The sequence below is a fragment of the Alligator mississippiensis genome, chromosome 1 (genome assembly GCF_030867095.1).
Source record: "Alligator mississippiensis isolate rAllMis1 chromosome 1, rAllMis1, whole genome shotgun sequence".
In the NCBI taxonomy this organism is placed as follows: domain Eukaryota; kingdom Metazoa; phylum Chordata; order Crocodylia; family Alligatoridae; genus Alligator; species Alligator mississippiensis.
The window spans coordinates 362,122,800-362,135,567 of NC_081824.1; the positions used below are offsets into that span (position 1 = coordinate 362,122,800).

Sequence of the window (12,768 nt, forward strand, 5' to 3'; positions counted from 1 at the left end):
ATGGAAATCACTTAACAACTGTCAGAATTATAGTTATAATGGTCCACCCCAAATTTCATGTGTGCCAATCAGCACAGAAGATTATAAATAGTTTGTGATAGTGATTGACTTTTAATTAATTTTAAAATATATTGATTTTATCAATTACAAAATCTACTTTATGCAGCTGAAAGCTGATCTATATTTATTTTGGCTTTGAGACTATAGAAGCTACATACAGCTTTACAAAATATGATAGGTTTTGCTTTCTTCTTTCTCCTGAAATACTTCCTAAACTTGTTGAACAAGTTTGCTTTAAATATTGCTTTTTTCAATCTTCCTATTTTGATATACAGCTTTAATTGTCATCAAGAGAAAGTATTCATTTTTAGATGATCTGTTTGCAAATGCATATAAAATATTATGGGTAGATATGAATAGTGCCCAACAAATGGGGTGCTCATATTTTTAATGATTAAAAGATTTTGGAGTTTCCAGATTAAATGAAGATAGGACATCAGGGAAAAGACAGCTTGCTCTAAGTAGCAGATTTAGAAGATTTAGATTTAGTAGATTTAGTACACAAGGATTTGTCACAATATTCCTATGTCAAAGGTCCTGGAAATCTTGCATGAAATAAATACTCATGAAAATATTTTGGGATTTCCTGATCAAATTGATAAATTAGTACATCAAGGAAGGATTTGGTAGAGTGGTCATAATACATGCTGAATGCCTGACATTTATAGTTTTGGTGGTATTTCAGTAGTTTTTGTGTTGTAATCTGTATGATAACAGCATATGTACAGAATAGTTTGTTCATTTTGCATTTAAAATTTATATGGGTCTGCTGCTTAAGAATGACTTATTGCAAGTTTTATGAATACAGAATATATTGTAAAATAAATTGACACATTTATCACTTTTGTACATTTTCCATGCTAGTTGATTCCTTGCAAGCATTCTATTTAGGACAATTTTGTTTATACGCCACAATTTTCTGCATTTCAGTGTCTGTATTCATTAAAGGTTAGACTGTGTATTCCTTACCCACGTTACAAGTAATCCTACTGCCAATGAGATTATTCATGAAAGGAACTATACATCAGCTTTAGGAAAGAGTTTATGATCCAACCCCAAATAACATTTGCATGAAAATGGGATCTTTTTCCTTAAAAGTTTCCATTTTAATCAATTATTTACCTGAAGAGCTAATCAGTCTTTATAAAATTAGTTTGTTGTTGTGGCAGTGAATAAACATAAATTTATTTGTTATGTCTTCATGAGTTGCCAGCCTGTCTTTTCTAATTTGGCCAAGTTGGATCTGGTGCATATTTCAGTGGCAGATATTTGATAATGGTGATGAGGAGGAGGGGGATACATGTTTCCTGTTGGAATGCTAACAACACTCAGCTCTTTTGCAGGAAATGTTGGTTTAGGAGATAGCATTCATCCCATCAGCACTGCAGGCTGTTATGTTGCATGGAGTGGCACTGTTTTTTAGATGAACTGTAAAGTTGAAGCTCTGTGATCCTTGAGCAGTCCTGTAGTGAAAACAACCTTTGCTTGACTGGCATAATTTGGAAAGCCAGTCAAGCAAAAGTAGTGTAACTTTTCAAATAGAGTGTGTATTATTGTTTTGCTCTTTCTTTCAGTTCAATGCTGCCAAGTATTTTGTTTCAACTAATGAACATACATTTAAACTTGAGTTGCAAGTAATAATTAAACAGTCTTATTTCCACTCTAGAAATGGTTGCCTTTCCTGAAGCATTTCAAATTTTTGTGTTAAGCTTTTTGGATGATAGATAATAGGAAATATTTATGTAAAATATTTCTACATGTTACTGAGGTTAATTTTAACATGAAAACAAGGCTGTTAAGTATTGTCTCATATCTACATTCCAACTGAAGAATTTCCAGCTGTCCTGAAATCCTCTATTTATTTATAGTTTCAACTCTCGATGAGAAAAGAAGGCCCTTGGCTTGCCCTGGACTTGGTTGTTTTTCACTGGTGGGTGGGTGAACTGTGTTTGTATCTTGGTTCATAAAGCACTTTAGAACTATTGCTAAGTGTTATAAAAGGAAATATTTAACTCTAGGTAGGGAATAAAAAGAAAGTTATTTTACACAACAAAGGAAGGTTTTTCTTGCAAGTGACCCTTACAGCAATACATAAAGGCTAGTAAATAATTTAATAACAGGAGATAAGAGCGGGGTTTTTGGAAATGTTCTGTTTCTAAATCTTATCTATGAGGCTCTTTAAGTATTTTTAATTGCAACTGGAAATTTATTTGTATGGTTTAATCTTGTTTAAACCTGTGGTTTGCATACAGTAGCTCAGCTCTGTTTACCTCTGTTAATTGCCATCAAGGACGTTCACAGTAGAAAACAGGACATAAAACTGATGTAGTGACATTCTTCAGAAATAAATTTTCATTCTGTATCTCCATCAAGAATCATCCTGTTTACTAGTATTGAGTTAGACTTGAGAAACAGCTAGGCTGCTTCAACAAATTTCCTTCTACAATGAGAGAAATAGGGATAACTCTTGGAAAAAAAAGTTTTGAGGCTAGTGACAAAATATGTTTGTCTTTCAGATCCCCAGCTCAAGGGTATAGTGACCAGGTTATATTGCAGGCAAGGCTACTACTTGCAAATGCACCCTGATGGAACACTCGATGGAACCAAGGATGACAGCAGTAATTCTAGTAAGTGACTGCTATAGGAGAATGTATTAATCTCAAACACAGAATGCAGATGTAATCGGATATATACATGCGGACACTATTTTAATGGATTTTGAGGAATCTTGGTGTGTTTTGGTAAGACTGTGTCAATTTAGAATATATGAACCATTAAAATACCTTGTACAGAATCCTTAGCATGTGTGTATGGATGTGTGGGTGTATGTATATGTGTGTAAAAATTACCCAGCAAAGAAGCAGCTATGCATTTTTTATGTCAATAAGCATAAGATTTGCAGAAGTTTTCATCACAGGTCTAACTGTAGTCCCATTAAGGACAAAACTTCAGTTGGACTTGGTGAGAAGAAAGTTAGGCCATTGCTTTAAAATATCCTACCATAAACTATTCATCATCAAAGTTTTCCTTTATCTTCCTTGAAAAATTAAAAAAGAGAGAAACAAAGTAAAAAACATAATTGGAATTCTGATAGGGAAGGCCCCGATTCAGCAAGGTAATTGAGTTTGTTTCCAATGTTAAGTGTGGTGTTAGTTCTGTGAAAGTACCTATTTAATTACCCTCCTGAACTGGGGCTAATGTAACTGATCCTGAAGTCCCTATGCTCGCAGGAGTCCTAGTGACTTCAATAGGATTTTTGCAAGTGTAGGGACCACAAGACTTGGCACAATTTGGAAAGCCAGCCAAGCAAAAATAGTGTAACTTTCCAAATAGAGTGTGTATTATTGTTTTGTTCTTTCTTTTAGTGCAATACTGCCAAATATTTTGTTACAGGTAATGAACATAAATTTAAACTTGAGCTGCAAGTAATAATTAAACAGACTTATTTTCACTCAAGAAATGGTTGCCTTTCCTGAAGCATTTCAAATTTTTATATTAAGCTTTTTGGTGATAGATGATAGGAAATATTTATGTAAAACATTTCTACATGTTTCTGAGCTTAATTTTAAGCATGAATTTTGTAAGATTTGTGGCTACACATTACCCATATATTAATAAACCTTTTGTTTCCTCAGCAGTGTTGGAATTAGAGTTCAGGAATTAAAGGGATATGGGATTTCTATTTTTATTTAGTCAGGCCTTCTGTTTTTGAGACTTCAGTTAATAACACCATATGTGCCTTTTAAAGCATTTCATTCACAGCTATTATACTACTCTTTTATTGGCCTATATTATGTTTTAGACTCTGTGCTGATGTGTATCACTGTTTCTATTTTTTTGCTGTACTTTCATGTGTCTTTCTGTTACTTCATGTGTGTCTATCCCTCATCCCATTAATGCATCATTTAATTCAGTGTCCAGCCTTACACAGACAAGATTACCATTGCTTTTAATAGCAATCTTGCTTGTATGTGGCAAAATTTGCCTCAAGAATAAGAGTCTTATGTTTGTGTTTTATGTGTGCATGTCTCTCTTTACTATGATGGCAGTAGCATCAGTAAGCAGAATGTAGCTATGGATCTTTTCAAAATTAATCTACAATCCCTTACTCTCTTCTCTTCTCTTCTCTTCTCTTCTCTTCTCTTGTTTCCATCTATTCCAGTCTTACATGTTTGCTCACAGAGTTTTTCTTCTCCCTTTTCTAGCTGCTTGCCTGGTTCACTCATTCTTTCACATTGCTATAAAATGTAGAATAACTTTATTTCTCCAAAAGCAACCCACACAATAATAAAGGTATTTCACACTCTGAATATATAACTATTGAGTTATGCTATATTTTGTATTAATATGAGTTAGAGATTAGATTCTCTGACAAACTTTTTTTTTTTTTTTATCCTATGGGAGGAAAATGGGCACAATTCACTCTGAATTTTTATATCCTCGATTACTTCTAGTATATACAAATGGTATAAAACATGAGTGATACAGTAGTTAATAAAACCTATTTGTGTATCACAGGCCAGTCCAGTATTTGATGGAAATGCATTAAAATGTTTACCAGCCAAAATACATGGAGCTCCACCATAATTTTTTGTAATGTATTAATGCCAACAGTATCTTATCATATGAAAGATATGTTTCACAAATTGTGCATTTTCAGGAATAAATGAACAGCTGTCTGTTACCTTTCAATTTGTATTGCCAGACTTTTTTGTCATTTCTTTTCTTTCAGTTTTTCCTTTTTCTTTACATTTCTGTTTTTCTTTCATTTCTCAGTCTTTTTCTAGAGCATGTTTTTGGTTCTTTTTTGTTTTTCTCTACTGTAACCAATTTTGTTTTTACTCTACTCTTTTCCTCTCCCATGCTCCCTGACATCTTTTAATATAAATTGTTTATTTTATTGTGGATAGAACCCTTTTTACTCTTTTGTTTTGTCCTTCTTTTTATGATATCCTTATTCTGAGTGTCTATATCCAGTTTTACTGATGAATGTGCTGCATGTTTTACTGATGATTTGTTTGGAATGGGGAGGAGAATTCATATTCTGGCTATTAAGTTTACATGTTACTTATTTGGTTGATCACTCCCCCGGTCTGTGAAGGCATGGAGATACACTGGTTGTCAGGGGGAAGAGAAAGCACCCTTATCCTTGCCAGTGAGAGTGGCTAATTCCCTTGAATATAGTTTTGGATTTGGTTTCATAAAACCACAGTTGCGTTATTGCTTACTGTTTGGCATGCAACATCAAATTTGTTTTGTTCAGTGTATTCTGCACTACTGATTGTCACTGAAAGTAGGGAAAGAGTTTTCCCCACACAACAGATTGGCTTAGCAGCTGAGTGCCCTTGAGCATCTGGAGGAAATGATTAAAATGGGATGTTTAAGAGAAGGGAGTGATTTCTGTTTTGGCCAAGCAGATATTGTTAGAGGTTTAATCACATCACTTTTTCTTATTGTTGATTATTTATGCAGGATCCAAACATGTGCTCAACTGTTAGAGAATAAAAAATAGTCTCTGCCCAAAGAACTTGTTTCTTAATTTTAGAGGTACCTCAATGAGTGGAACAAATAATTCTGACCGCCACAGTGAGGTAGGACTAGGTTAACTATAAGCTCAGGCAGTCATTCAGCTTTGCTATTTGTATATTTAGAAGTTCCATTACAGTTCAAAGTTTTTAAGTTGCTTGTTTTTAAATTAAAGCTTATAGGTATTTATTATGGGTGTGTATGTGAGGAACAGGGGGAGTGGGTTATCCAGACTGCAAGTTTTCTCACTGAGGCTCCTGATAGCAAAAGAGTTAATGCTAGACTACTTCTGGATCTGATTCATGGAGGCTTCTCAGTGCAGCTGCAAGAACTTGTTTGTCAGTGTGAGCAGTCAAGGAGTTAAAGTTGCTACTGCATAACACCTGTCACTCTGCTATGACACAGCAGCTTCCATAGGTGGGGGGGTGGGCAGCAGGGGGTGAACAACATCATCCCTTGACTTATGGTCACACCATTAATTCCTTCATTGTGCCACTGTGGGAAGACCCCAGGCTATATCCGTGGGTGCGTCTTCCAGGTGCAAAAGGCCCCACAGTCCAAATCTGCCCTATGGGGACCAAATGAGTTTGACACTCCTGCCCTAATCCTGTTCGAACCCCACTGAAGAGTTTTGAAAAGTGGTTTCAATGGGAGTAGTTAGGCCAACAATGAGTTTTAAAAAAATCAGCTTCTGTAGTCACAGTGGTGACTTTCCTTAGTAAGAATAGGGCCATTCCATTGTATAGTTCATCTTCCATTGTCTCGAAGAGGGATGGGAATGAGTGGACTTGAGGTTGCAATGATTCCCAAGGTAGCTAGGAGGGTTTTTATACTTACTTTCAATAGATGGTATTTATACCCAATTATTCACATAAGGAAAGGGCTGGCAAGGCAGAGGAAGGCAGAAAAAATACATTATAATGAGACAGACGAGAGCTATGTCCCTAGGTGCACTGATGAATTTTAAATGCCTTCATGACAGGAATACTGCAAGAAACAGAATTGGATTGACTGGATTTCAGTGGAGAGTTGTGTCTTCTTGAGATCCTTACATCTTTATCAACCAGTTGATGATAATATCAGAAGATGTAGGGTCTAAGCCAGCTGTTGGTTACTTTTTTAAAAGCAAAAATTGGGGTGGTTTTTTTTTAATCAGAGAAAACCAGGATCCCTGTTGATGAGGAAGAAACACAGTAACATTAAGATAAAGTCAATGTTCACAAAAGTCTTCATTCAATTGGGATGAACAACTTGAGACATTCACAGCCTGATTTTTCAGAGTGTTTTTATTCAGCCATTCATACAAACACCCCTTCGATGTGAGTAAGTCAATTTGCCAATCTATAACATTGACAAAATGAGACAGAAAGACAAAGTGACTTGGTCAAGGCTGGGAAGTGAATCAATGGTCCCCAAAATTAGAACTCAAGCATAATTAAGAACTGGGTTTTAATCCTAGTTTGTGTAGTCTCTCAGTCAGATAAATGAGTCTGCTAACTAATAAAGGTTACAAAGAGCACAAAATGATTAGCACCCATAAACAGGAAAAATTAGAATTGAACATACACTGTCCTCTGAATATATTTTCTTCCCTTTACACAGTGAAGTTATTTTTATGAAGGAGGTAATGTTGAAGTGAGGTTGTAGTCTTGATGGTCCATGAAACATGCAAGAAGCAAGAATTTTTGTGGGTGATATCTTTTATTGGGCAAGCTACATGGTTGCGATAGACTTTGCTTTTGGGTATCATAGTACCCCTCCTCTGTGGAGGAAGAGTACTGTGATACTTGAAATCTTGTCCAAGTCTATCCCAACTGTGCAGCCAATCTGATAAAGAGTAGCACCCACAATAATTCTTTCCTCTTGAATTTTGACGGAGAAGCCATTTTTGTCTCCTCCTATAGTCAGTTAACATAGGGAGCAACTTTATCTCTGCCCTATTAGTGTTACTTAATTATTCTGGATGGCGGTACAGTAATTAATGTGAAAGGTAGAACAGTCATATGTTTTAAACTAACAGTCTTAAGCAAGTTTTATTGAAGAAAATACTGATGAGTATTGGTAATTTCTTTGCTATTTATAAATCATTTCCACCTGAACAGACTTTCAAAGGGGCAGCAAAAAGAACAGATCTGATTCAACGTATTTCAGTTTTTAAATTATTTGTGCTAACAAAATAGGCATTAGAAATCTTTAAACATCAACGAGGAAAAACTTGCCATGGGATATATCATGTTACTTATGTATCCATGAGCTTTTACTGGGACTCTGCTTCTGACTGAAACTTTAAGAAAATCAGAATCGAAACCCAGATCTGAATTTTGGCAGTGAACCATCTCTCAAACAACTAAAAGGACAATAAACTTTTCCTAACAAAATGTTCTATGTAAGTAATTGCTATAGATATCAGCGTGATGTCTGATGACTGCAAGCATGAGGGGATCTGGCCAGCATAATGATGGATAAGATGCAAAGAGATAATTTCTCTGTCAATGTGCAATACAAATGGGAAAAAGGGAATGGGTGTAGACGAGACCATTTGATTTTCTGCACTCCCAACCATTTATTCAGGACCAAATATTGTTTTGCTAGTGTAAGAGTGGAGTCCTGGAGGAACCCATTGAAGTTAGGCAGAATTATAATATCTGTATTATGAGGAGTAAAGGACTTTTCTCTTGCAATCAAGGAATTATTATGTCTTAAAACAGTGGTTTTTCAGCCTTTTTCGATTTGTGGGCCCCTAAACATTTTTGAGTGGAGGTGTGGACTCCTTTGAAAATTTCAACTGGAGGTACAGACCCCTTTGACTTGTAATCATGGGTATTCACAAACTTTTGATTGGTCATACTCATCTTTTGTGGACCCTTTAGACAGTCTTTGGAACCCCAGGTTGAAAACCACTGCCTTAAAGAGATGGATGAAGGCAGAACCATAGTTCTGCCTCACTTCTGTCTAGAAACATGAGTGAGGTAATACACCTGTTTTATGCCAAAGAACTACGAAGTAGAATCGTTCTGCTTCAGGAGAAAACAGACATCTTTTTTTCACCAGGGCAGACTCAAAAAACATACCCAGTCCTTATGAATGGCTGTGCCTAAATAGCACAGTTAAACCCTGGCAGAAGTTAGAAAATTGCATTTTGGCATAGAAACAGTATCTACTGAGGAATCCTACACTGCCAGAATCTGGAGGAAATTGCACAGCCCAACTTCTGGCCATGAAATTATAGCATGCTTTGCTAAGCTCAGGAAGAAATATGCACCTAAAATAGTGTTTTCTGGGCATACATATGCATCAAGAATTGTATGCATACTAACCTCCTTAGTCCCACTGAAGTGTAAAATGATTTGTGGAATTTAATCCTGACACACTTCAATATGATCAAATGGTCCACATTTTCAAAATTCTAGCATTTTGGTCCACATTTTAACAGTTCATATGTCAGTTAAATGCCAGCAGTGCCAGGAGGGTAAATTACAGTTTGGGGACTTTAAAAGATAGCATCATAGAAATCTTCCCTTATTGCTTCCTAAACTCATCAAGGATTCATAAACATAAATCTTTCTAGAGTTTTTTCCTCAGAGGCTGCTGCAGTCACTGCAGTAGGCATGCTATTCTTTTTTACCAATTGTTGTCACCTTACCTTGGTTCTATTGCTCTTATTTAGTAGTAGAAGTAGGCAACCATTGATCTTTCTGGATCATGGTGTATACACATGAGATCACCCACACTTTTGATGCATACGCCTCGGCAGGAATATGGAGGGCTGAAGGCTGTCTATCCCCACTTTAGACCATTAAGACAGAATCTAGAGGGAAGTCCAGTGGGTCAGTGCCTCAATGGTTATACTTGCATATGCATCCAGGAATCAAACCCAGGTCTCCTGCATGGCAGACAAGAGTTCTACCACTGGACCACAGGGGTCTCTTGCTTTTATTTAAAATTATGCTAATGAGGTCTGCTTTCCAGAAGTATTGACTGGACTGATGTAATTTGGAGTCATTTATCATTACCAGGGATCCTGGTTTTCCCTGATTTAAAAAAAATCCCCAATTTTCAGATTTAAAAAAGTAACCCCAAATGCACATTTTTCTGTGATTAAAATAAAACACCACTATATATATTTTAATAATGGAAAAAATGTGCATTTGGGGGTTACCTTTTTAATTCAAAACTTGGGGATTTTTTTTTATCAGAGAAACCCAGGACCCCTGATCATTATCAGTTTTCCTGGAACTCGTGTGTGTCTGTTCATCTTTTTTCTTCATAAAGAACTTGTTTGTTTTCTTGCCTGGTGTCCTGAGAGTCCTGGGAAGCAAGGTAGGACAGGTAAGATGTCAATGTGCCCTCAGATTTTCATCCAAAAGTTGAATTTTCTTCTTGATGTCAACCTCCAATTGTTATTTGTTAGCTTTTGCCGACTGTTTTTACCTGTTCTCCCCATTCCCCTTAGTCATAGTATAATTTCCCTGCAATATTTCATACAGGCTATTCCTTCAGATCATTACTTAAGATCCAGTTTTATTTTGGCTCCTAACAAGAAACAATCTAAATAACAATGGCTGTGTCGCATGACGGTTGTAAAGGGAGGATGTTATATTAAAGTTTTGAAATGAGCTGGAATGTTCCAAAGTGATAAATCAACATAATATCTAACCTGTGCACTCTCACACTGGATTTTCATTACCCTAGTTTTCCTCTCCCCCCCCCCCCCTTTTCTTTGTCATATTCATAACTTTTTTTTTCAGTGTAGAGAATGGTTTTAGTCTAAATAAGACCCTGGCTTGTATTAGGCCCTTGGCAGCTACAGCAGTATAATTACTAAATATTATGCTAATTATTGTCTTATGCTTCCTTTGACTCTCTGAATGTTTTACTTTTCTTTTCTGTAAGTCCTGCGATTTATTTCTGTACCTTCTGGAGTTCTATTTTATGTGCTTTCTTTTCTTTTGTTGTTTCATCATATCGTTTTACAGCTTTTTCACTTTGGTTTCATTTCTCTCTAACATGGTCATATATCATGTATTCTTGTCTTGCTTTTTTATATTCCAGATATTATTCCAGTTAACCTATTTTTTATATTCCAGTTAACCTATTTCATATCCACTTCTGTTTTGTATATAATCTAACACAGCATACACTCTTTTCAGATTATGTAGCACACTTACTCAGCATCATCAGAACCAATACAATATTGTCTTTTCTTTATATTTATAGTCATTGCTTAACTAACCACGGTCTTTTATATTTTCGGTACATATCTACCTTCTATAGAGCAAATTAAATTTTCATTTTACCTGACTTACATTGGAATTCCAGTATTTTACAGACTGACTCATGGAACATGTTTTCTTGATGCATATATCCCATTGCTTTCCTAATGTAGAACAGCCAAATACAACTTTTGCAAGTGTTTTGAAATCCATTTCACAGCTCATCTAGGATCCAAAACCCATCAAATATGAGTTCTGGCTTATCAAAGGTTCTTCTTCATAAATTTATTGTTGTACATTTTGTATTTAATCTCACAGTTCAAGTCAACACGCTCACCTATGAATGCTTCCAGGCATAATTCGGAATAAAAGCATGGCCTTTTCTCATTTGGTTTCATTTCATATAGTTTTGTGTATTTCCTTTTTAAACAGAGAAGCAATCATTCAAAATCCACTGAAGCCTTTTTCAGTGTGTTCATTTTTTGTCAGGTGTTTTACTGGGTGGGACTCATACATGTGATTTGTCTTCTTGCTCATATACTATAGTACAAGTGCATCTTGACATTTTGGGTTTCCAATAAAAAAAAATGGAGATGAAAAATTTCTAATTCTCCTTGTTTGTTTGTTATTATTAATTTAACTGCTTCATTTTTACGAATATTGAATTTTACAAATGAAATTAATAACCATACTTATTTTCTCTGTGCTTGCTGCCTTTGTTTAGAGATTTTTTATTTTTCTTTTTTGCAGCTTTGCATTATTTTCTTTCAGACTTTTATCAAAGATACTACTGCTGTTCTCTTAAGAATATGTATCTTGCTTCCTGTAGCTGTTACTAGTGATTTCTCTTTAAAGCTTTAATTTGTGAGAAGCATGTCTATTCAAGGTAGCATGTTAAGTACATATTTAATACCCATTCCCAATGGAATTTAAGCACTTGTTTAAATGAAACCTTAAGTGTTTTCCCGAACTTGGTCTTAAGTGCCTTTTGTGTACAGGCAGTCCTCAACTTACAATGTTTTGAGTTACAACATTTCACACTTACAACATTTATAAATTGACACCCTGTTTCAACTTTCTGACATCAGTTTTGATTTTACAACACTTGATCTGATGCCAAGCCACACCAACAAACAAGTATGCTGCATCACCCTTCTCCCTAGCGAACATCTGTCCAAACTTTCTTGGACACTTTCTTTAAGAAAGAAGACAAGACTCCAGAAAAACCTCCTGAGAAGACTCTGGCCAAGAACCCTTCAAAAAGTCCAACCAAGAGCCCTTCAAAATGTCCAGCAGTCTCCTCAAAAAAGTCCTTCCAAATCAATATGATTGCTATTTACAATATAAATACCTTAATGTAGCTATATTAATTATCTATAATTGATCAAGTACAAAATTCTGGGTTATTTTTGGTGAAAATAGGGTATTGGGCCTTGGTTCAGGAAGCAATCCCCCATTTATAACATTGTTTCCTATGGGAAAATTGGTTCCGAGTTATAACGTTTTGACTTAAGGCGTGGTTTTCAGGAACCAATTATGTCATAATTCTGAGGATTGCCTGTACTATTATTTGTATCAAATATACCCTCAACAAAGATGTCCAGTTCCTGAGGACACTCAGTTTTTGAATCAAAGGCTAAATTATACTCAAGTGAAATTTAATTTATGTTACTGAAGTAATATTCAAGAATTTAAGACAAAAGAATTCAGTATAAGCCAAGCTGGAAGTTTGGCATTCTATAGATAATATATAACCAGGTATAGATTAATATAATACTTGTGTCAATATCCACATATTTCAATATAAGCTGATGTGATAGAAGTGTTATACCTGCATGGCTCTGTAGTGATACAAGTGTAGCAAAACTACTCCAACTTTAAGCCTGCTCCACTCCAAGTCAAAGCTAGGTAATTTAGCTAACTTATATTGTTCCGGTAACAATAACTGTAATAGCTGACGTGCTCTCTG

The 12,768-nt window shown here is 35.5% G+C and overlaps 1 protein-coding gene across 2 annotated transcripts in view; it reads left to right on the forward strand.

Moving 5' to 3' along the window:
* The window catches only part of FGF14 (fibroblast growth factor 14), a 456,042-nt gene that overhangs the window by 246,123 nt on the left and 197,151 nt on the right, over window positions 1-12,768 (forward strand). For both annotated transcript variants that reach the window (XM_059721101.1, XM_006264390.3), the window contains one exon: window positions 2,577-2,687. In XM_059721101.1, coding sequence (XP_059577084.1) covers window positions 2,577-2,687 — 111 coding nt within the window. The remainder of the gene's footprint in view (window positions 1-2,576; window positions 2,688-12,768) is intronic.